Here is a 24301-nt window from a genome sequence, read left to right on the forward strand (position 1 = left end):
ATTCAAGGAAGAAATAGACATATTTTTAGATTTTAAAGACACCAAAGAGCGTTGGGAGATGGGGGATTATGGCACTGAATCAGAGATCAACCATGATTGCATTGAATGGGAGAGTAGCTTGAAGAGCTGAATGGCCTGTTCCTGCTCCTAGTTTCTATTAACGTGAAGGCCCTTGACTCTGTGTGCTGTTGGTAGAGTGTAAATATTCCTTTTCCTTCTAGCCCAGTCCTTGATGCAGATATCAGAAGTTTTATCTGTTTGCCTGTAGTGATTTAATACAATCCAGTTCGATACAGCACGGGAACAGGCCCTTTGGCCCATCAAGCCTGTGCTGATTCCTAGTCCTTATTTAGAACTGGTGCTTAATACCCATTTGCAGTTTCTATCCCTCTGTTTGCCTCCCATTCATGTGTCCATCAGGATATGCCCTAAACATTGCTAATGTGCCTTCTTCCACCACCCCCACTGGCAGTGTGTTTCCATACCCATCAGCCTGTGTGTGAAACATTTTACCCACTCTTCTCCCCGAAATTTTCCCGCTTGAGTCCATGCTCTCTTGTGGTTAACCTTTCCACCCTGGGAGAAAGCCTCCCACTATCTGGCCTCCTCACAATTTTGTCGGCCTCTGTCAGATCGCCCCTCAGCTTCTGTCTTCCCACTAAAAACGATCCACGTTTATTCGACCTCCCCTCATATCTAAAACCCTCCAGACCAGACACCATCCTGGTAAACTTTCTCTGCACTCTTTCCAAAGCACCCACATCCTTCTGGTGCACAGAACTACACACAATATTTTTTATTTGTTTTTGTACAGCTGCAATATAACTTGTGATCAGAGATAATGGGAACTGCAGATGCTGGAGAATTTGAGATAATGAAGTGTGAGGCTAGATGAACACAGCAGGCCCAGCAGCATCTTAGGAGCACAAAAGCTGACGTTTCGTGCCTAGACCCTTCATCAGAAATCATCTTTTCTGAAGGGCCTAGACCCGAAATGTCAGCTTTTGTGCTCCTGAGATGCTGCTTGGCCTGCTGTGTTCATCCAGCCCCACACTTTGTTATCCTGCAAGATAACTTGCCTGTTTTTGTATCTGACACCCCAGCCAATGCATGCCGTGTGCCTTATTACAATGTTATTGACAGCAGCCTGCTCCCACACACCCTTTTTCTCTGTAAAACCCTCTCAGTGTGACTGGCCCACTTGTTTTTTTCCTGCAACTCTTATCAGCTGTAAGGTGAAGTTTCTCTTTTGGAGTGTTGTTTTGGGGCATGAGAGACAGCATTTCCATTTACGCACTAGCATCGGCTGACTGACTCATTGTGTTTTGTTAAAACGAGAATGCTCTTTAAGGTCAACTCAATTTCTTTCTAAAATTCCTTTCTTTTGAGTTGGAGGGAAGTTGTCAACAGTGCTACTGTAAGATATTTAAACAGTGCCTCTGCTCACCATGTTGCATGTTGGTCCAGCAACTCGTGCTTCCATGGGTAGAATCACTCTTCTCTTCCGAATCTTATTCAACGTAATTTGCATCATGCGATGAACAAATAACGAGGAATGCACTGCATAAGCACATGTTTCTTTCTCTTGGTTAAACTGCACATTGCAGCAATTTTTCCCAGCGACCAGGGAGTTCAGTGCCAGAGGGTCACAGTCCTAAGGATATGGGGTAGAACACTTTTACGACTGAGATGAGGAGCAATGTCTTCACCCAGAGAGTGGGGAGCCTGTGGAATTCTCTGCCACAGAATGTGGTTGAGGCCAAAACATTGAATGTTTTCAAGAAGGAGTTAGAGATAGTTCTTAGGGCTAAAGGGATCAAAGGGTGTAGGGAGCACAGGATAGTCTCAGAATAAAGGGGCACCAATTTAAGACTGAGATGAGGAGGAATTTCTTCTCTCAGTGGGTTGAGAGTCTTTGGAACTCCTTGTCACAGAGAGCTGTGGGGGCAGAGTCCTCGTGTATATTTAAGGCTGAGACAGATTCTTGATCAGTCGAGGAATCAAGGGCAAAGGGGAAAGGGCAGGAAAGTGGATCAGCAATGATCCTATTGAATGCTGGAGCAGGTTTGAGGGGCTGAATGGCCTACTCCGGTCCTTATTTTCTACGTGTCCATGTATTTTGGCCATTTTGGTCCAAGCTGATAGGCTACGGGTGTCTCACTTAGAGGGCAAGGTGTGGGGGGAGGGGGTAGGAGTCATCAATCTTAATGGAGCTCACAGGGCAGTTGTGGAGTGGGCATGGTAGACACGCGAGGTGGTACAGGGCAGACAAACATGGCAAACCTTGTGCTAACTGGCACCTCCTACAGGAGAAGCAGCAACAAGACTGGGGGTAATAAAATGTGAGGCTGGATGAACACAGCAGGCCAAGCAGCATCTCAGGAGCACAAAAGCTGACGTTTCGGGCCTAGACCCTTCATCAGAGAGCCTGCTGTGTTCATCCAGCCTCACATTTTATTATCTTGGAATCTCCAGCATCTGCAGTTCCCATTATCTCTCACAAGACTGGGGGTTGTGGTTTGGGGAAGCGAGTGAGGGAGGGTATTACAGGCTCCCACCAAGACAAGCTGACATTTGGATGCTCGGATGCAGGAGGATTAGGGTTCGAAGGAACATGTCACTTACTGACAGTGGAGACATTGCTCATTCATTATGCAATGGCAACCTTTCCAGGGATTGGCAAATTAAGGCAGCTTCGAAAGTGAGTGACTGATGTTGCATGTCAACTCTCAGCAGGGCCTGAGAGCTCCTCAGGAGACGCAACAATTAACCTTTGATGCAGCCGAGGGACTGCTACCTATAATCAGGATTTTGCTTCCCAGCTCAGCCCAGCATTTTGATAAACAATAACAGCAGGGGGTAGAGCTCAGCTTCAGTGCCCCCATCCACACTAACACAGACAGTGCAGCCAGCCGCTACAGCCTTCATTAGCTTCCCCCTCCTCCTACTCTCCCATCTGTCTATATCTATATACATTTTACACATATACTATATACATATATATATATGATTTAGTGCAAACTAAGTTTCATCACCAGAGCACATCACAAATTAACATCAAGAATATAATTTGTGAACACTATTTTAAACAAATGTACGTTTAAATTAATGTTTCAATGTTTATTACGCATTGCATTGCACGGACAAGTGATGTCAAATGGTTTATATTTCATTTACACTTGTGACAACGCTGTGCTCAGCCCTGGTCCCCACTACTAAAAGGATGCAGAGGTGCTAGAGAAGAAGCAAAGATGGTACTAAAATAAAATCAGCACAAATTAAACCCTTCAGGAGAGATTCAACTGTCTCAGGTTCGTTTTCATTTTCTAGAAAAAGAGCTGTTCTGTGAATACGCGCTAACTTGAGAGTTTAGACTTTCTCTGCATTTGAGTAATCAGCTGCCCGCTAACCAAACACTCTTGGTCTGGAACTGCACAAACTAAACTTTTCTACAGAGGTAACTGTGCCTTCCCCTGACCATTATATACACCCTTTCTAGGATAACAACTGTATTTGCTTCTGAAACCAGTCGGGTCTACTCCAAATTGCCTGAGAAATTTTAATCGCTGGGTTTCTAAAGTTACAATAAATCCCTGATCGTCCTGAACAAAAAAACAAACTAATGACACTCAGTGTTGATGTCACGTGTTATAAACCGTCACAGTAAAAACTATCTCCTATTAACACTCCAACTCGTCCCAGCTTTCTGACACAGATTGGATTGAGTCACTGTTCCAGAAAGACTGTTTGACACGGTTACTCTTTTTTAAGCCTTCAGAATAGAAAACAACGGCATATGCCACTACTTTAAAATCCAAACTCTGTAATTGCGGTTAATACCGACAGAAAAGCGCTAGCTAATGCATTTCTTTCAAATCAATCTTCTTCTTAGCATAACTGTGGGTGCCCCTCCATCTCCCCCACCACTACCTCAAGTGGGAGAATTTTCTAGATGATGTGTCTATCGGGCACCCCTCCATGTGATACCCACGGGACATTCCACCTAGATCTCTGCCCAGGAGAGCAATGTCCCATCCCGCCTGAAGGTGTCAGCCCTGAGACATGGCACCTCAAAAGGCCATGTGCGGCACAGTGCCCACACTGTCCGAGGGGAACGGGCATGGCCAGTAGCGCCCAGGAGGGGGCGTTATCCTGGGATGGGGTGGAGGACCAACGGGGAGGGGAAGTGGTCAGAAGCAAGTTGGGGGATGGGGAACCCGATCACCCCCAGATTGGACAGATTGAGGCTTCGTTTTCCCACCCAGGAAGGTAGGCCGCTCTGTTTACCAACCGGGAAGGTTGCAGGTCTTCCCAGCTGCCAGGGTGTGTGGGGGGTGGGGGTGGGGAGGGTCAATTGGGCAGGGTGGGTTGGATAAAGAGATCCTCCCATGTTTGGGAAGTGATCGCCTCAGAGTTCCAATTAGAAGTGGCCCGGGGCCACAGGTCATGTGGGTGGCCAGATCATAGGAGGTCTCCAACCAGCACAACTGTAGGGAGACGATGGCCTAGGGGTGCCTTCACTGGACTGCTCATCCTGAGGCCCAGCTAATGGCCTGGACTCCTGGGTTCAAATCCTGCCGTGGTGGAATGTGAATCAAATAATATGAAAGAGTCGAATGAAGGGGGGAAACACATCTGGCTCATTGGTTGCCTTTACACAAGGAAGCTGGCCTGGCCTATATGTGACTCCAGACCCCACAGCAACACGGTTAACTCTTAACTGCTTCTGGGAATATAGGCCTGCCCAGCGGCTCTCACCTTCACATGAACTGAACTTCGAAAACAAAAACTTTCCATCCCATCACCTCCTCTCTAGGGTAACGGTGGGGTGGGGGCATGAGGGGGTCAGGAATGTGGCCCCGCCCCCACAGGACATTTCATTCGAGAGAAAATGCTGCCTCCTGCAGGAGAAACCAGGAACAAGCGCCTGCAGATGTAGGCACTAGAACCTCAGCCAAGAATTGGGGAGAAATGACTGATTCCAGAGAGCAACGAGGGAAGTGGAATTCATCCGGGGTGGGGGGGTGGTGTGAAATGGGGACGAGGGACACTGGGAGGCCTGTCAGCAGAAGCATGGGCCAGATGGGCTGAATGGTCTGTTGCGGTGCTGTCAATGCCGTGTCATATCATCGCTGTTCATTCCACTGCTCTCAGAGAATGTTCACTCCAGCAGAAATAACCTGTCTCCAAGAGCCCACTCCATCTCCCTTTGGCCACACATCACCCAAACTCAACGGCAGAAAATGAACCAACACTCAACAAGTCAAGAAAGACAAGGATCAGTAACTTACTTGGCCATTGCGGACAGAGCTATCTTCCACTAGTTGACTAGCTTCTAGTCAGAGTAACAGATGACTAGGATTGACACAGCACTGACATCACAAATAGGAACATTACAGCAAGGGCCACCCTAATGCCTCATTAATTCATCCTCCTTTACCTAATGCTTGACGCTGCACAGAGGCCAACTTGCTTTCCCGATTCCAACTCCCGAATTCTCGGGATCTTGCAGGTTTTCCTTGGATCTTTTCCTGAACCCTCAGCTAAAAGGGAGCACATTATGCCCAAGGTTTGGCCAGACGAGCTGAGCAGAGAAAGGAGGCCATCTCATCTCTTCATCTCCAGGGGTGGACTGTGCAGTGCTCCCAGGTCAGAGAGAGGCGGCGGCGACAACATGAGAAAACAGAGAGAGACTCTTTTGGTGCAGAAAGGGCAACAGCGAAGTGGGCAGGCTGGAACAGGGGGGCCACTGAATTCTCTCTGAAGATCTAACGGAGATTAAAGGACTTCAGCTTGTTCTCTAGTCTCCTGCCTGTACTTCACCCATTCCAATTCCTGTTTTCATCCAGAAGCCTGAAACTGCCTTCTTCCCAAAGCTGAGAGATGGGACCTCTTTTAGAATCGAGGCCAGGTCACCTGGAGTAGATAGGGAAAAGCTGTGACTGCTTCTAGAACAAGAGAACATAGATTTAAAACGATGTCAGGCCGAAAACTAACTTCCTCACCCAGCAAGTGTGGAAGGCACTGCCTGGAAATGTGTTGGGGGCAGTTTCCATCGAGGCATTCAATAGGGTCATTGGATGGATATTAGGATAGAAACGGTGTGCAGGGATAGGCAGGAGATTGGTACTGGCACGATGGGCTGAATGGCTTCCTTCTGTACCCTAACAATGCAGTGACTTTCTATCCCACCCACAGATTGAGCAGGTCCAGGACTGTGTGCCATCCTGCACCATCCCCATTCTCCCTTGCTTCTCCTTCCAAACTGTTCTGACAATGTGGCCGGGTGATGGTTTCTCAGAGTTGTCCTAATGCACTTCCAAACACTGTCACTACTGCTCACAGGAAGCCCAGATCTGAGCTGCAGCGCAGCAAATGTAAACGTTCAGATTTACGCCCCACATCCCTTATTGTGATCATTGCTACTTACATAACAGGCAAATATCTTACGCTGAGGGTGGTTCGTTCGTGGAATGAACTTCCTGAGGGAATGGTGCATGTGAGTATAGTTACAACATTTAAAAGACATTCGGAGAAGTGCATGGCCAGGGAAATATTCGGAGGGACGTGGGCCAGGGGCAGGCAGGTGGGACTAGTTGAGTTTGGCATCATTGTCAGCACAGACTGGTTGGGCCGAAGGGTCTGTTCTGTGCTGTATGACTCTAGGACTGTATCCCAGAATGAAATCTGGCCTGACAGGTCATTATTTTCGTACATTTTAGCAAACAAAGTGATCAGTCACTGAAACATAGTGACACCAGGTAGCAAAGTTTATTCAAACAACAGAACAAAAGTTTAATCGCAAAAGATAAAAACAAATATAAGTTAATAAAACTATATATAGAGCACAGAACAAAATCTTAAAATGCCCAGCAGAACAAAGTTTCACTCTGTTATCAAACAAAGAACTGCAGGCATTGATGATCTGAAACAGAAACAGAAATCGTTGGAGAAACTCAGCAGGTCTGGCAGCATCTGTGGAGGAGAAAACACAGTTAGTGTTTGGGTCTGGTAACCCGAAATGCTAACTCAGTTTTTCCTCTCCACAGATGCTGCCAGACCTGCTGAGCTTTTCCAGCAACTTTGTTTTTGAACAAAGTTAATGCGTTGGGTCCAGTGACTCTTCAGAAAGCTTCACTCTGAACTCGTACCTCAGATAAGGGGGAAGGCGAGCGGAATTTTAGCATTTATTACTGGAGGAATAGAGTGTGGAAGCTGGGAAGAGTAGCTGCAAATATACAAGGCATTAGTGAGACCATACCTGGAGTATTTTGTACAGTTTGGGCCTCTTTGCTTGAGGAGGGGTGTAGTTATGTTGGAGGCAGTTCAGAGGAGGTTCACTAGATTGATTCCTGAGGCAAGAGGTTTAAGCAGGTCACACTGGCAACTAGAATTGAGAGGTTGCAACAAGGACACAAGGATGAGATGTGATCTCATCGAAACATATCGCTTTCTTCAGCGGTTTGATAGGGTAAATGCTGAAAGGATGTTTCCCCACTTGGGAGAGTCTAGGACCAGAAGGCAGAGAGTCAGAATAAAGGGACAGCAATTTAAGACTGAGATGAAGAGGAATTTCTTCTCTCTGAGAGCTGAGGACTAGATTCCTTGTGTATATTTAAGGCTGAGATAGATTCTTGATCAATCTGAGGATCAAAGGATCTTAGAATCCCTAAAGTGTGGATGCAGGCCATTCAGCCCATCAAGTCCACACCAACCCATCCTTGTAACCCTGCATTTCCCACGGCCAGTCCTCCCTGACCTGCACATCTTTGGACTGTGGGAGGAAACAGGAGCACCCAGAGGGAACCCACGCAGACACAGGGAGAATGTGCAAACTCCACGCAGACAGCCACCCAAGGCTGGGATCGGACCCAGGTCCCTGGCGCTGATGAAGCAGCAGTGCTACCCACTGAGCCACCGTGCCGCCCCACCGGGGAAGATTAGGAAAGCGGGCATGTGGAATGTCAGAGCAGTTGGAACGGCTGACTGGCCTGATCCTGTTCCTATTTATGGTGGTATCAACCTGATATCATACAGGTATGATATAGGTATTGTTAGTAACTCATGAAAGTTCGATGGCAGGATGTGTAGGAACACAAGCATCAATAAACAGGTGTATGACGCAGCACAGACTTCCGAAAGACTTAGTGCAGATGTATAAAATGTGCCATACCTATCAGGTGTTGGGTAACCCTTAAAATGTCATTGAACCAGACCAGTTTCTGAAGAAACATTTAGTCAACTGTTAGCAGATTGTGTCAAAGCAGAAGATACACGGGAACACCACCGCCTGCAAGCTCCCCTCTGAGCAACTCACCCTCCTGGCTTGGAAATGTATCTCCATTCCTTCACTGTCGCTGGGTCAAAATCCTGGAACTGCCTCCCTAAGGGACATTGTGGGTCAACCCTACAGCACATGGGCTGTAGCAGTTCAAGAAGGCAGCTCACCCCCACCTTCTCAAGGGGCAACTAGGGATGGGCAATAATGGCTGGTTTAACCTGGAATACCCATGTCCCACTAATGAATAAATAAAAACAAATCCCAAACACGGAAAGCTGGAGGGTGTGTCCGTACAACAATGGATAAAGTGATTCGCAGATGTTACTCATACAGTCATAGACTTGCGCAGCATGGAAACAGACCATTCAGTCAACTCATCCATGCTGGCCAGATATCATAAATAAATCTAACCTCATTTGACAGCATTTGGCCCCTTGCTCTCTAAACTGTCAGTCCTGATGAAGAGTCCTAACATGAAACGTCAACTTTCCTGCTCCTCTGATACTGCCTGGCCTGCTGTGTTCCTCCAGCTCCACACTGTGTTGGCTCTCTTAGCCCTTCCTATTCATGTACCCATCCAGAAGCCCGTTAAATGTTGTAATTGTACCGGCCTGCACCGCTTCCTCTGGCAGCTACACAGTTAAAAGCCACTTACCTGCTCCTTTACTGTGAAGCTCCCACACAGGATTCTCCAAGGTCAGCTGTGAATTTCATTGCATGTTAATTTTTTCTTGGACAAACTAAACAGCAGAACAGTCAGTTGTGCAGATTCACTGCTGGGTCAGTCAGCCCCTTGTACGGTAATTACAGCTGGGGAAAATGTATCCCTTTTTCTATCTTTACATCTAAACTTTCCCAGGAAGTCATCAGCAACCTGGTCATAAAACTGTTGAAGTCACCTGTGTGTAATCTGCAAATACAGGGAACTTTGGAAAGATACCATCAGGCTCTCAATCCCATGATTAAGGCACAAACATCAACAGGACTGCAATATGGGATTCAATTTCTAGCTATCTTCTACCAACAATTCCCCAATCTAACGGGTTTAGTCTGCTCAGACTGATCTAAGGCAATGAGCCTGGAGGTTTCCAGATGTTGCTGACACTATCACAGGCTGGTTAGGGGGTAAATCTTCCCCTCAGCTCTCCCACCAAACTCTCCCACCGCTGCCTAGAACCTCTCAGTCTGTATCCTATTAACTTTATGTTGGTGGGGTGTGGGTGTGACTGGCTGGGCCCAACAATTATTGCCCCCCGTTCGTAGTTGCCCCTTGAGAAGGTGGGGCTGAGCTGCCTCCTTGAACCGCTACAGTCGATGTGCTGTAGTTTGACCCACAATGTCCCTTAGGGATGGAATTCCAGGATTCTGACCCAGTGACACTGAAGGAACGGCGATAAATTCCCAAGTCAGGATGGTGAGCGGCTTGGAGGGGAACTTGCAGGGGGGTCGTGTTCCCATGTATCTGCTGCCCTTGTCCTTCAGATGGAAGTGCTCATGGGTTTGGAAGGTTTTAATCAGATAAATACTCGGGATGGCAGGGGGAAAACTGATGCTGTTACATGAACCCTTCATCGCAACATCACCACAGGGAAGATGATGAGAAAGATGGACTGCAGCAGTTCAAGAAGGCAGCTCACCCCCACCTTCTCAAGGGGCATCTACTGCCCCGGCCAATGATGAGTGAAAAATAAAACAGCAACTGTGTTTGGTGGGAAGGGTAGCAGGGGAGGAAAGAGTGAGAAAGAGGCCAAAGCAGAGAGAAAGAGAGAGACATTTCTGAAAGCAAATCTCCTCCAAATCAGTTAAGCAATTTGGAAAACCAGGCTAAAATTGTGATCAGAAATAATGGGAACTGCAGATGCTGGAGAATCCAAGATAACAAAGTGTGGAGCTGGATGAACACAGCAGGCCAAGCAGCATCTCAGGAGCACAAAAGATGACGTTTCGGGCCCAGACTCTGATGAAGGGTCTAGGCTCGAAACGTCAGCTTTTGTGCTCCTGAGATGCTCCTTGGCCTGCTGTGTTCATCCAGCTCCACACTTTGTTATCTTGGAAAACCAGGCTTTCCTGCTTTCCAAATGGCCACTTATGAAAGCAATTTCATTCAAGGGTGTAATTTTAAACATGTGACATATGAACATTTCCTGTACCTACTTTCAGCTGCTTTCTGTTGTGTTCCAACATGTGTATAAATTGACTTTCAGAAGGAAGCCAGTTCACAACAAAGGGGCTGGGACAGTTAGACACTGTGCTCCGATATTTCGTGGAAGGGCAATGGAAAGATCAGGAAAGGTTAATGAGTGAATACAGGCGGTCCCTAACTTACAAACTGGTTCCATTCCTGAGAAAGTTTGTGAGTCAAGTTGTATGCAACTGGGAACGCGTACATACTTTTGTGGACAAAACCAGAAATCACACGACACCAGGTTATAGTCCGACATGTTTATTTGGAATCTCAAGCTTGCAAAGCACTGCTCCTTTGTCGCCTGACTTTGTCTCCAGTCCTGACGAAGGGTTTCAGCCCGAAACGTTGACTTCCCTGCTCCTCGGACGCTGCCTGGCCTGCCGTGCTTTTCCAGCTCCACATTTAGCGACTCTATCTTCCAGCATCTGCTGGTTCCCACTGTCTCTTTTGCGTTTCTGCCTCCATTGCTGTCTCCCACCTTAATAGCCTGGGGAAAGTGTCCTATTTGTCTAAGTGACTTGTTGAGAGATGGTCGGACACCCTTCTGCAGCAAGTGGGGCTTGAAGCCAGGCCCCCACTAGGCAGCAGCAGGCTTTAAGGAAGGCAATGAGACCCTGACCCAGAGGTTGAAGGACAAGAGTCGTGGTGGGTGGCAGGACCAGCCTTAACGTTGGTGCAAAAATTATCGAGGCAGGCTGGATTTCCAGGAGCATCATCTAGGATTCGCAAAATCCCAAACGGCACAGTGTCTCTCCGGTTCAGGCCCAAAACAATACCAAAACCAGTCCTCAAAATGGCTCAATGCCACCCAAGCCCTTTCATCGGATTGTCATGCAACTGGAAGTGAATGTCTTCCCAATTCCCTTCAAATCCCTCAAGTTTTCAACACAAGAACTGGCATGAGCTGGGAAATGCCATAGGATTGGCACCAAGAAATGGGCTGATTTATGCCCCAAAATTTTTACCAATAAACACCACATCCTAGAACCCCTACAATGTAGCAGCAGGCCATTCAGCCCATTTAGTTCACACTGACCGTCCAAAGAGCATCCCACCTACTCCCACCCCTTACCCTGTAATCCTGCATTTTCCATGGCCGATCCACTAGCCTGCACACTACGGGCTATTTAGATGGCCAATTCCCCAAACCACACATCTTTGGACTGTGGGAGGAAACGGAGCACCCGGAGGAAACCCACACAGTCACAGGGAGAATGTACAAACTCCACACAGACAGTCGTCTGAGGGTGGAATCGAACCCAGGTCCCTGGCGCTGTGAGGCTGCAGTGCTAACCGCTGAGCCACTGTGTCACCCCAACAAAGCCTAGACTTCTCATCTTTCATATTTAATGTTTGTTGAGGTATTTTCTTCCAAAAGCATCCGGATTCATCATTGCTGAACACCTAGTCAGCGTTATAACGCGCTCCCCAAACAATCAGGAAATTCACTCTCTGATCAAGATCAGCTCAGAAGCTTCCCCTTGGAGTTTTAATGTGGTGCAAATTTTCCCACCCTTTAAATGTATTAAACTAGCCTCAAATAGCAATGAAATCTTCCCTATCACTTTCACCAACATGCTTCAACATTAGGTTGGCAGGCAGACGCGTTGGTTTGTCTCACAAATAACCTTTTGGCTAAGTGGCATACAATGCTCCTGCTGACCCTCAAGCCAAACAGTAAGCAGATTTTCCACTTCTGTAAGGAACCCACTCCTTTGCTTAATAAAGACTGTGGTTTTCATTGGTATTGAGTCCTTCACATGTTTTAGAGTGTGTGCTTTTGTCTTTTACAGCTTTCCCATAGAATCGGAGAGATGGGATGGCCACAGGAGAATGCAGCAGCACCTGCCTCCCTCCCTTACCACTCTTGATGGCACCTGACTGTATCTTCGGTTTCTCCCCCTCCCTGCAACTACCATCCATCACATCCCCGGCTCTTCACTGCCTCTAACTGCCACTCCAACCAATCTATGTGATCCAGTAGGATTCACAACCAAACACATTTCCTGCAGATATTATCATCAGTAAGCTAGAAACTTTCCCTAATCTCCCAAATCCAACAGGAACAGCACATCACTCTATTAAAGTCCATCTTTGCACTTTAACTATCTACAGACCCAAAAAATAGCCCAGTCTTACTGCTCTAAAATCATTATGCCAGGCTAGCTTACTTTCTAAGTTTAATCAAGAGACAGATCTCAATAAAATTGTTTAATTAAAAAAAAACCCACTGTCCTCAATATTGTTAAAAAGAGCAAAGTTACACTTTCAAACTGGTCATTTAGCTGCCCCACCTGCTGTGAGCTCTCCCTCACTGCTTTCTCCACAGGCAGCCGTGATTTTCGCTGTTTCTTAGACAAACTCCGATGCCCAGAGATGTTTGAAACTAAACAGTGGAACAGTCAGCCATGCGGATTCACTGCTGGGTCAGTCAGCAATGTAGGTCTCTGTCTTTGTTTGAGTCACTTCTCATGTGGCCACTACCTTTGTCTCTCTTCCTTCTTTTTAAAGTGCCGTTGTTTTGTCTGTTTTCTTCCCCGAAAGTTCCAAAACAATGCGACAGTTTATAAAACAGTAATTACGAATTCTTTTTTGATGTTTGTCAGCATTTTGCTTTTTTTTAAAGATCACTTGATTATATCAACTTTCAGATTTTTTTTGCGTTTCATCAATGCACTCTGATATTGGATATGTGTTTGGGCAACCTGACAGCTCCTGCGTATAACAGCAATGTGAAAATCTATATAAAACTACATCATATGGTTCACTGACACTGTGTATCTAAAGAGTTCCATCAACACTCCATTCCCCTAGTCCTAAACGTGGGACACATTCATTGTGTCTCATGGGATCTCGTTTATAAGTCTGTGCATTTGTAAGTGCAAGTCTGTAAGTATCAGCATTCATTAGCCAGATGTCTGTAAGTTGGAGAGCACATGTGTAAAAGATTAATGTGTAGTGATGGGACCTCAAAGCACAAGGTTAGCTAGGCATAATGTAAATGTAGGGAGTGGGGGGAACTTTATATAAAATTATGAAGGGAATAGACAAGATAGAACGAGGGAGTTTATTTCCACTGGTGAGTGGGACCGGAGCTAGTGGGTAAAGCCTCAAAATAAGCGGGGGCAGATTTAGGACTGCATTGAGGAATTTCTTCACTCAGAGGGTTGTGAATCTGTGGAATTCCCTGCCCAGTGACGCAGTTGAGGCTTCCCTCATTGAATGATTTTCAGGCAAAGAAAGAAGTTTGAACAGTGAGGGAATAAAGGGTTATGGTCAGAGTGCGGGTAAGTGGAGCTAAGTCCATGAAAAGATCAGCCATGATCTTATTGAATGGCGGAGCAGGCTCGATGGGCCAAACGGCCTACTCCTGCTCCCATTTCTTATGCTCTTTGCTGATAAAACGCCACCCTGCTTTGTCCAAGCCCATTGCAAAATCGTTTGATTGGATCCAGTCATAGCAGCCTGGAGGTGGATCCCAAACCAACTGGATTGACTAGATCCTGCACAGGCTACAGAAAAGCAAATGCAATGGCTAAAAAAGATTCCTTTCCAATTCCTCCGATAGAAAGTTCCAGCAACGCCACCCGGAGACACAGTCTCATTTCTTTCGAAAGTTGATCTGTTGAAAGAGATACCAGCAAGTACCACTAAAAACTAGAGATAATACATACCAGCCTCTGTTACACTGAATCAGTTCAATCGTTGCCAGGTGATTCCACCTGAGCTTGCAATCATAAGAAATTGGAGCAGGCATAGGCCATTCAGCCCCTCGAACCTGCTCCACCAGTTAATAGGATCGTGGCTGATCCACTTTCCAACTCTTTCCCCATTGCCCTTGATTCCCTGACTGATCAGGAATCTATCTCAGCCTTAAATGTACACAAGGACTCTGCCCCAGAGATAATGGGAACTGCAGATGCTGGAGAATCTGAGATAACAAAGTGTGGAGCTGGATGAACACAGCAGGCCAAGCAGCAGCTCAGGAGCAGAAAAGCTGACGTTTCAGGCCTAGACCCTTCATCAGAAAAGGACTCTGCCCCCACAGCCTCTGAGAACCCTCTGAGAAAACAAATTCCTTGTCATCCCAGTCCTAAATTGGTGCTGCTTTATTCTGAGACTATGCCCTCTGGCCGTGGACACTGCCATGAGGGAAAACAGCCCCTCTACTCTAACTTCAGAGAGCAAAACCCATTGATCCCACAGCATGCAATTTTCTCCTGCAAATTCTATAAATATCTGATTATTGGAGATCTTCTTTCTGGTTCCAAATTTTAATTAATAAGCGATTGGGTCAAGCACAATTGTACTGAGGCTTGTTGTTTATTCGTTTGGATAATCTGCAAATTGTTCTACTGACAAAATTCAGTGCACTGCCATAGCCATACCCAGCTGAACAGTTGGTCACTTTGAGGTCCAAACATCTTTTAGCAAGTCAATCTGCTCTTTTCAAATGTGTTAAAATGCCTTTCAACTCCACCCTCAGTAAATTTTTAGATAAAACAAACCCTTCAGTGGAGTAAGATCATCCTCTAAGGTATGACCCCTTCTTTTTTTATTTCCTCTAAGCTTTTCTCTGGTCAGCTCCTGTTTTCTAAAGTCTTTATCACTTTCAGTTCAAGCTGTTTTAATTCCAACCCCTTTACCGTTTCAAGTTTCTCATTTCCATTCTTTGCCCCTCTCATTGACATTATTTAGGTTTATTAATCAAGAGGGTCATTGATAGGATAAATAATCACGGTCTTTCTCCCCAGGGTAGGGGGAGTCCAAAACTAGAGGGTGCAGGTTTAAGGTGAGAGGGGAAAGATTTAAAAGGGGACTGAGGGGTAGCTTTTTCACGCAGAGGGTGGTGCGTGTGTGGAATGAGCTGCCGGAGGAAGTGGTGGGGGCTGGCACAATTACAACATTTAAAAGGCATCTGGATGTGTACACAAATAGGAAGGATTTAGAGTGAGGTCAACCAAATGCTGGCAAATGGGGCTGGATTAATTTAGGATGTCTGGTTGGTATGGACAAGTTGGGCTGAAAAGTCTGTTGCCGTGCTGTTCAACACCATGACTCCGAGGAAGGGTCACCAGACCCAAAACACTAACTCTGATGTTTTTTTCTTCACAGATGCTGCCAGACCTGCTGCGTTTTTCCTGCAACTTCTGTTTTTTCCTTTTCTTTGCTTTTCTTTCTTTTTATTCTATTTCCTTCCCATTCAACCTTCCTTCCATTTATCCTCCACTGTAAGTCTCAAGTTCCCCTTTCTCTTGCTTTTTCTTCCAACCTGAACTTTTTACAAGTTCTCTTTCTGAGTCACATTTTCTCATTTTGAACTATCTTATCGCATTCTAACGATGGCATCTCAATATGAAGTAACCCTCTCTGTCATTCCAAACGTCAGATAATTATTTTCAGGATCTCCTTCTTATGCGCTTCTGTTTTAATTTCTACTGTCAAATTCTCTGTCAACTCTCTCAGAATTCAAAGATTTCAATGAATTTACTGTTTATTCTCAAAAAGCTATATTCAAAGTCTTCTACAAAGTTCAACCCAGGCAATGAACTTCACTATGATGCTCCCATGTGCAATGCTCGTACCCTTGTAGTGAATTCTTTAAAAACAATGCAGATGCTGCTTAACTTAGTGAACATAAATCCCAGCCAGAATCCTTGCTGACTGTGATCCACTCGAATACTGTGTCCAGTTCTGGTTGCCCTCTTATAGGAAAGATATTATTAAACTGGAGAGGGTTCAGAAAAAATAAAAATTACCAGGGGATTGCTGGAATGGAGGGTTTGAGATATGAAAAAAGATTCAAACGCCTGGGACCTTTTTCACTGGACCGTAAGATGGGTGACGCTGTTGAGAGTTTTTAAAATCGTGGGGAAGGGGTGTTCAAAACTAAGGGACATGTTTTTTAAGGTGAGAGAAGAAAAAATTAAAAAGCACATGGGGGCAACTTTGTTTACACAGTTCGTGTGTGGAATGAACTTCCTGAGGAAGTGGTGGCTATGGGCACAGTTAAAACATTTCAAAGACGTTTAGACCAGAAGACACAGGAGCAGAAAATAGGCCATTCGGCCCATTGAGTCTGGTCCACCGCCCGATCACGACTGATAAGTTTTTCAAATCTGTTCTCTCGCCTTCTCCCCATAACCTTTGATCACCTCCTCAATCAAGAACCTATCTATCTCTGTCTTAAATGTACTCAATGACCTGGCCTCCACACACTTCTGTGGCAGTGAATTCAGTTTGGATAAGTACATGAAAAGGAAAGGATTGGAGGGATACGGGCCAGGAGCAGACAGGTGGGACTAGTCTAGTTTGGGAACATATTTAGTTTGGACTGGTTAGACTGAAGTATCTGTTTCCATGCTGTTTGACTCTCTGATTCCAGTTAAATCCCAGACTGAAATCCAGCTCATTGGATTTGTTGGAGAATCTGGTCATCAGTCAATGAAACAAAGTCACGTGAAATTGTATCAGAGATAGGAGGAACTGCAGATGCTGGAAAATCTGAGATAACAAGGTGTGGAGCTGGATGAACACAACAGGCCAAGCAGCATCAGAGGAGCAGGACGGCTGACGTTTCGGGCCTAGACTGTCTAGCTTCCTGTTCCTCTGATGCTGCTTGGCCTGCTATGTTCAGCCAGCTCTACACCTTGTTATCACATGAAATTGTAGATTTCCTTTCAAAACAGAACGGAAGTGTATCACATAAAAGACAAAAACAAAACAAAACAAAAATTAATGAGTTGAATATAAAACACAGTTTGGAAAAATTCTTAAAACACCCGGCAAAAGAAAGTTTCAACTATTTCCTAACACCATTGCTTCACAGTGATTCAAATCCAGAGAAATTACAAAAACCTATTTCAAATTGTTAAGCTTGATGAAGCTGGATATCCGCTGTTCTGTCCTGTGAACTGTGAAGTCATCTTACACAATGTTCATTAAACTGAGAGCTCAGACTTTCATGGCTTTTAAATAAACAGCCGATTTCTAACCAAACACTTCTGCTTTAGAAGTTTCACAAACTGAACTCCTGTACTGAGGTACCTGTGCTTTCACTGAACCGTTGTATACATCTTTTCTAGGATAAGAAACTATATTTGCTTTTATATCCAACCACGCGCTGTCCCTGTCCTGGGAGTGTTTGATGGGGACAGTGTAGAGGGAGATTTACTCTGTACTTAACCTCGTGCTGTCCCTGTCCTGAGAGTGTTTAATGGGGGGCATAGTGTAGTGGGAGCTTTACTCTGTATCTAACCCCGTGCTGTCCCTGTCCTGGGAGTGTTTGATGGGGACAATGTAGAGGGAGCTTTACCCTGTATCTAACCTCGTGCTGTCCCTGCCCTGGGATCGTTTGATGGGGACAATGTAGAGGGAGCTTTACTCTGTATCTAACCTCGTGCTGTCCCTGTCCTGGGAGCGTTTGATGGGGGACAATGTAGAGGGAGCTTTACCCTGTATCTAACCTCGTGCTGTCCCTGCCCTGGGATCGTTTGATGGGGACAATGTAGAGGGAGCTTTACTCTGTATCTAACCTCGTGCTGTCCCTGTCCTGGGAGCGTTTGATGGGGGACAATGTAGAGGGAGCTTTACTCTGTATCTAAACTCGTGCTGCCCATTTCCCTGGAATATGGCACGGTGGCTCAGTGGTTAGCACTGCAGCCTCACAGTGCCAGGGACCCAGGTTCAATCCCACCCTCAGGCCACTGTCTGTGTGGAGTTTACACATCCTCTCTGTGTCTGCGTGGGTTTCCTCCGGGTGCTCCAGCTCTCTCCTACAGTTTAAAGATACGTGGGCCAGCTGGATTGGCCATGGGAAATGCTGGTTACAGGGATATTGTAAGGGTGGGTTGGGTCTGGGAGGGATGCTGTTCAGAGGGTCAGTGTGGACCTGATGGGCCAAATGCCCTGCTTCCAATCTGTCGGGATTCTATGATTCAATGGAATTGTTTGATGGGGACAGTGCAGACGGAAGTTTTACTCTGTATCTAACCCTGTGCTGTCCCTGGGAGTTGTTGATGGGGGACAGTGTAGTGGGAGCTTTACTCTGTATATAACCCCGTGCTGTCCCTGTCTGGGAGTGTTTGATGGAGGACAGTGTAGAGGAAGATTTACTCTGCATCTAACCCTGTGCTGTCCCTGTCCTGGGAGTGTTTGATGGGGGAACAGTGCAGAGAGAGATTTACTTTGTATCTAACCCCGTGCTGTCCCTGTCCCTGGGAGTGTTTGATGGGGGGGGGACAGTGTAGAGGGAACTTTACTCTGTATCTAACCCTGTGCTGTCCCTGTCCCTGGGACTGTTTGATGGGGGGACAGTGCAGAGAGAGCTTTACTCTGTATCTAACCCCGTGCTGTCCCTGTCCCTGGGAGTGTTTGATGGGGGGGACAGTGTAGAGGGAGCTTTACTCTGTATCTAACCCCGTGCTGTCCCTGTCCCTGGGACTGTTTGATGGGGGGGACAGTGTAGAGGGAGCTTTACTCTGTATCTAACCCCGTGCTGTCCCTGTCCCTGGGACTGTTTGATGGGGGGACAGTGCCGGGGGAGCTCTACTCTGTCTCTAACCCGGTGCTGTCCCTGCCCTGGGAGTGCCTGGGGTGTGATATTGCTCCCCTCTCCTTCCTCAGTGCTAACCGTCTCTCACTGATGAATGTAAAAATCCACTGACGATGGAAAGTCAACAGTGTGACAGCCGCTGCCGAAAGCCTATCAGTGTGAGCTGAAATGCAAAGTCACGCTACAGAAATCAATATCAAACAAATCCAAAACCACATTAATGAGCGATAATGATTGATGCGGAAGGGAAGAGGGGATTACTTTACAGAGTGGCCATCACTTGAGAAGTTGGATGTCATTTCCAGCAATATCATTAAAAGCATTAGCTCGGAACAGACCCAGTGCAGGAACCTCAAACCCATACACAAACGCAGGATCGGTTAGAGAACAAAAACCTGCGTTCTAATTCCGTTCAAATCATTTCCCAGCCCCCTTTGGCAAGCTGCTGGCAAAGGGGGCAGCCGCCGGTTCAGAATAAAAGCACTCCATTGGAGAGGGGGACATTAATCCGAATTGTCCCAGCCTGCTTCATCAGACTCTCTTTCACACAAGCGCTGGGCTGCACTGAGGGCTCGCCTGTCAATTCACAGCAAAACACTTACATGTTGCTGGCGGAGTTGGATTCGGAGTGCCGGCAGAGCAAGGAGTGTCTAAGTGCTTGTCCCATCCTCTGGGGCCAGGGCTCATGGCTTCTCCAAGATCTGGGTTGGAATTCAAATCAGAAGCATCTCTCTCTCTCGCTCCGTCTCTTCCTTTATTCCCTGCACAGGCCAGGCAGCACAGACAGTGAGGGGGAGAACGTCAGACTCTCTTATCAACCTCCCACCAACACCAGCACTAAAAGACATCAGTGCCCTGAGGACGGAGATTTCAACCTCCCGATCAATCCTCAGCTCACCCAGAGGAATAGCTCAGAGAGCCCAAGATCGGCAAAATTAGCAGCACATTTTACACAATCACCGTCTGACAAAGATATTATTTTGTAAACGTTAATATTTTGTCAGAATACCATTACACTTTGATTTCTTCCCACAATTGGATATATTCTATTATTTTCTTCTTGAATAACATTTTTGTCCAAAACACTCTGGTAGCTAATATCACACACTGTCCATTCTACTCCACCCTGCGAGGAATGTCAGGACAGCTATCTACCTGCATTCCCACCCAGTCAGTGCTGAGGGAGCGCCGCACTGTCGGAGGGTCAGTGCTGAGGGAATGGGCACTGTCGGAGGGTCAGTGCTGAGGGAGTGGGCACTGTCGGAGGGTCAGTGCTGAGGGAGTGGGCACTGTCGGAGGGTCAGTGCTGAGGGAGCGCCGCACTGTCGGAGGGTCAGTGCTGAGGGAGCGCCGCACTGTCGGAGGGTCAGTGCTGAGGGAGTGGGCACTGTCGGAGGGTCAGTGCTGAGGGAGCGCCGCACTGCCAGAGGGTCAGTGCTGAGGGAGTGGGCACTGTCGGAGGGTCAGTGCTGAGGGAGCGCCGCACTGCCAGAGGGTCAGTGCTGAGGGAATGGGCACTGTCGGAGGGTCAGTGCTGAGGGAGTGGGCACTGTCGGAGTGTCAGTGCTGAGGGAGTGGGCACTGTCGGAGGGTCAGTGCTGAGGGAGCGCCGCACTGTCGGAGGGTCAGTGCTGAGGGAGCGCCGCACTGTCGGAGGGTCAGTGCTGAGGGAGTGGGCACTGTCGGAGGGTCAATGCTGAGGGAGTGCCGCACTGTCGGAGGGTCAGTGCTGAGGGAGTGCCGCACTGTCGGAGGGTCAGTGCTGAGGGAGTGGGCACTGTCGGAGGGTCAGCGCTGAGGGAGCGCTGCACTGTCGGAGGGTCCGCGCTGAGGGAGCGCCGCACTGTCGGAGGGTTAGTGCTGAGGGAGCACCGCACTGTGGGAGGGTCAGTGCTGAGGGAGGCCCGTACTGTCGGAGGGTCAGCGCTGAGGGAGCGCCGCACTGTCGGAGGTCAGTGCTGAGGGAGCGCCGCACTGTCGGAGGGTCAGTGCTGAGGGAGTGGGCACTGTCAGAGGTTCAGTGCTGAGGGAGTGGGCACTGTAGGAGGGTCAGTGCTGAGCGAGCGCCACACTGTTGGAGGGTCAGTGCTGAGGGAGCGGGCACTGTCGGAGGGTCAGTGCTGAGGGAGCCCCGCACTGTTGGAGGGTCAGTGCTGAGGGAGCGCCGCACTGTCGGAGGGTCAGTGCTGAGGGAGTGGGCATTGTCGGAGGGTCAGTGCTGAGGGAGCGGGCACTGTCGGATGGTCAGTGATGAGGTAGCGGGCATTGTCGGAGGGTCAGTGCTGAGGGAGCGCCGCACTGTCGGAGGGTCAGTGCTGAGGGAGCGGGCATTGTCGGAGGGTCAGTGCTGAGGGAGCGCCGCACTGTCGGAGGGTCAGTGCTGAGGGAATGGGCACTGTCGGAGGGTCAGTGCTGAGGGAGTGGGCACTGTCGGAGGGTCAGTGCTGAGGGAGCGCCGCACTTTCGGAGGGTCAGTGCTGAGGGAGCGGGCTCTGTCGGAGGGTCAGTGCTGAGGGAGTGGGCACTGTCGGAGGGTCGGTGCTGAGAACATTGACAAAATCTCCATCATATTTGTACAATTTTTATTGAAGAGTCAGACTTTATAAAACATAATGTTGCAGTGAGGGAGTGTTTGCTGTGCCAGCATTCATTGCTCATCCCTAATTGCCCTGAGGATAGTTTCAATTTAACCACATTGCTGTGGGTCTGAAGTCACATGTAGTCTCGGCCAGGTTAGGATGTGTCTTCTTAAAGGACATTAGTGAACCAATGAGTTTTACAACTGAAAATGGTTACACAGTCGCCATTAGGCTTATTTTAATATCAATTTTTCATAATTCCAATTTCATCATCTGTCAAGTTGAGATTGGATCCCCAGAACAAGACCGTGAGATTCTGGGATGTTATTCCGGAGTTACCAACACCATACCACTGCTTTGCACTGTTACCAAACGTTTCTCTCTTTATTTTATTTGGATCGATATGAGATTGCCAGATTTCAAACTGTTCCAGCATTTAAGGCAATGGGAGAAAGGAGTGATGATTGTTGACATTGATTGAGTGAGGCATTGCCATGGAGAGAGAGAATTGGAGGACTATAGACTCTCCAATACTGAGAAGGCACTAACTTGATCGAATTCCTTTTGTTTGCAGAGTACAAATCAGTGTGTATGAAAATTCATTTCTAGCAAGCGAACATTACCGACATTTTAACCGCTGGGATTACCTTTAACTGTTTGTTAATGTAGCCACACTTTGGGGTTTACTCAGAAAGTGTTATCGACGTGTGGAATCACATTTAACAGGGAATGTTTTACAAGAGGGAATTGTTTGAGTACAGACTGCTCTCTGGACCCAAGCACCAGACTGTTTTTAACTCTGTGAGTAAAAGAGATTACTGTCACTCAATTCCAAAAACTTTTGACAAGTTACTGTCTCAGCTTAGTGGTAACATGATCCAAACAATATTTCCTCATGCAAACAGAGAAATATGTTTGCATTGTTTCTTGTTAAACGGGATGGGGCTTGGTTTTTCAGTAACCTGTGTGCCTTCTCACATCACATACATTAACTGATCATTCCAGTAAGCACATCCTGGGGGCACAAGGTTACACAGGGATTGCTGTAAACACATTCCAACTTCTCCAACAAACATGGCTTTCCAGAGACTTTGAAAAACTCAAAATCATTGCTAAGCATCCACAATAAACTCATGGCAAATCATTTTTATTAAGAACATTGGAAGAGAAATAAAATAACATCATCCATAAGACCATGAGAAATAGGATCAGGAGAAGACCATTCAGCCCCTTGAACCTGCTCCACCACTCAGTAGGATTGTGGCTAATCTGACATTCCTCACATCCACTTTCCTGCCCTTTCCCTGTAATCCTTGATTCCCCGACTGATCAAGAATCTCTCTCGGCCTTAAATATACACAAGGACTCTACCCCCACAGCCCTCTGTGATGAGGAGTTCCAAAGGCTCACAACACTCTGAGAGAAGAAATTCCTCCTCATCTCAGTCTTAAGTTTGTGCCACTTTATTCTGAGACTATGCCCTCTGGTCCTAGTCTCTCCCATGAGGGGAACTGTCTCTCAGCATTTACCCTGTGAGGCCCCTTAAGAATCCTAAACCCCAGTGAGTAGGGTCCTAACCTGTTTAGCCTTTACTCATAAAACAGTCCCACCCTACCAGGGATCATCGCAGTGAACCAGCTCAAAGTCTCACACTTTGAGGACTCTAGATTCAGCGTCAGCATCACTAGGTTTTCACAGTGGTCATGTTCCCACACACCCGACTCCCTCCATCATTTTATGGCCATTTTAAGCAGGTCCTCTACAAATTCAACTCACACCAAGTAAATCAGGTTACTGTAACACACTGTCAGATTTCAGGACCGGTTGGCCAGTGCAGGACCTCAAATCCCAACAAGGTAGAGAGGTTAAATGGATCATACCTTACTCACAGAATCATACCTTACAGACAATGTACCAGACACCACCATCACCATCCTGTCCCAATGGCAGGACAGGCCCAGCAGAGGGGGTGGCACAGAGGTACACAGTCGAGAGGGTGTTGCTCTAGAAGTCCTCAACATTGACTCCAAACTCCATGAAGTCTCATGGCTTCAGGTTAAACATGGGTTCGGCAGGATCGAGCTGGTCAGGTTGTAAAGGACATAGGTGCCAGACTGGGTTTGCAGCAGTGGGTGGTGAGTAAGTCAAGTGCTGTCCACACTGATGGTCCTGAAAGGGTTAACATTCACGTTATGTTGTCTCCACTGATTCTACAGATGTCGCAAATAGTTGTGGGTAGAGACAAGGAATTCAATTCTACACTTTGGAGAGAGCAGTTGCTCCATAAGGAACTGGACAAATAGCCTGATCAAATGTAATTGTACTTATGACTAAAATGTGAGAAGCCCAATATTGTCATCAATGAGCAGGTCCTCTTCTGTAGCTACAGTACAGTGCTGCATCCTTACCTACTAATCACTAGGCAGGGCCACGATAAAGAATGATAACAATATATAAGATATTTATTTCATTGTTCATGTTTAGATTTTTAAAATAGAAGCAGATAGATTCTGATTTCAGTTTTGTGAATTTTTTTTATTTTAAAGGTCAGAAAGTCATTTGGAACAGTGACCTAAGTTAACCACCAAGCAAGATAGTTATGCAGTTAATTGATGGAATGTTTATGTTTTTAAGTTCATGACAGACTAAGAAAATGAATGGGGACCACTGACTGATTTTCGTGTTTACTTCAGAAGAATAAG

General features: G+C 46.9%; 1 protein-coding gene across 1 annotated transcript in view; it reads right to left on the reverse strand.

Moving 5' to 3' along the window:
• The window catches only part of LOC125453591 (cGMP-dependent 3',5'-cyclic phosphodiesterase), a 296672-nt gene extending 276952 nt beyond the window's left edge, over positions 1-19720 (reverse strand). Inside the window, exon 1 of the mRNA XM_059646853.1 lies at positions 19623-19720. Within this exon, the coding sequence (XP_059502836.1) occupies positions 19623-19687 (65 nt within the window). The 5' untranslated portion in view covers positions 19688-19720. The remainder of the gene's footprint in view (positions 1-19622) is intronic.
• Between the last annotated feature and the right edge of the window lie 4581 nt (positions 19721-24301).

Source organism: Stegostoma tigrinum, chromosome 6 (genome assembly GCF_030684315.1).
Source record: "Stegostoma tigrinum isolate sSteTig4 chromosome 6, sSteTig4.hap1, whole genome shotgun sequence".
Taxonomy (NCBI): Eukaryota; Metazoa; Chordata; class Chondrichthyes; order Orectolobiformes; family Stegostomatidae; genus Stegostoma; species Stegostoma tigrinum.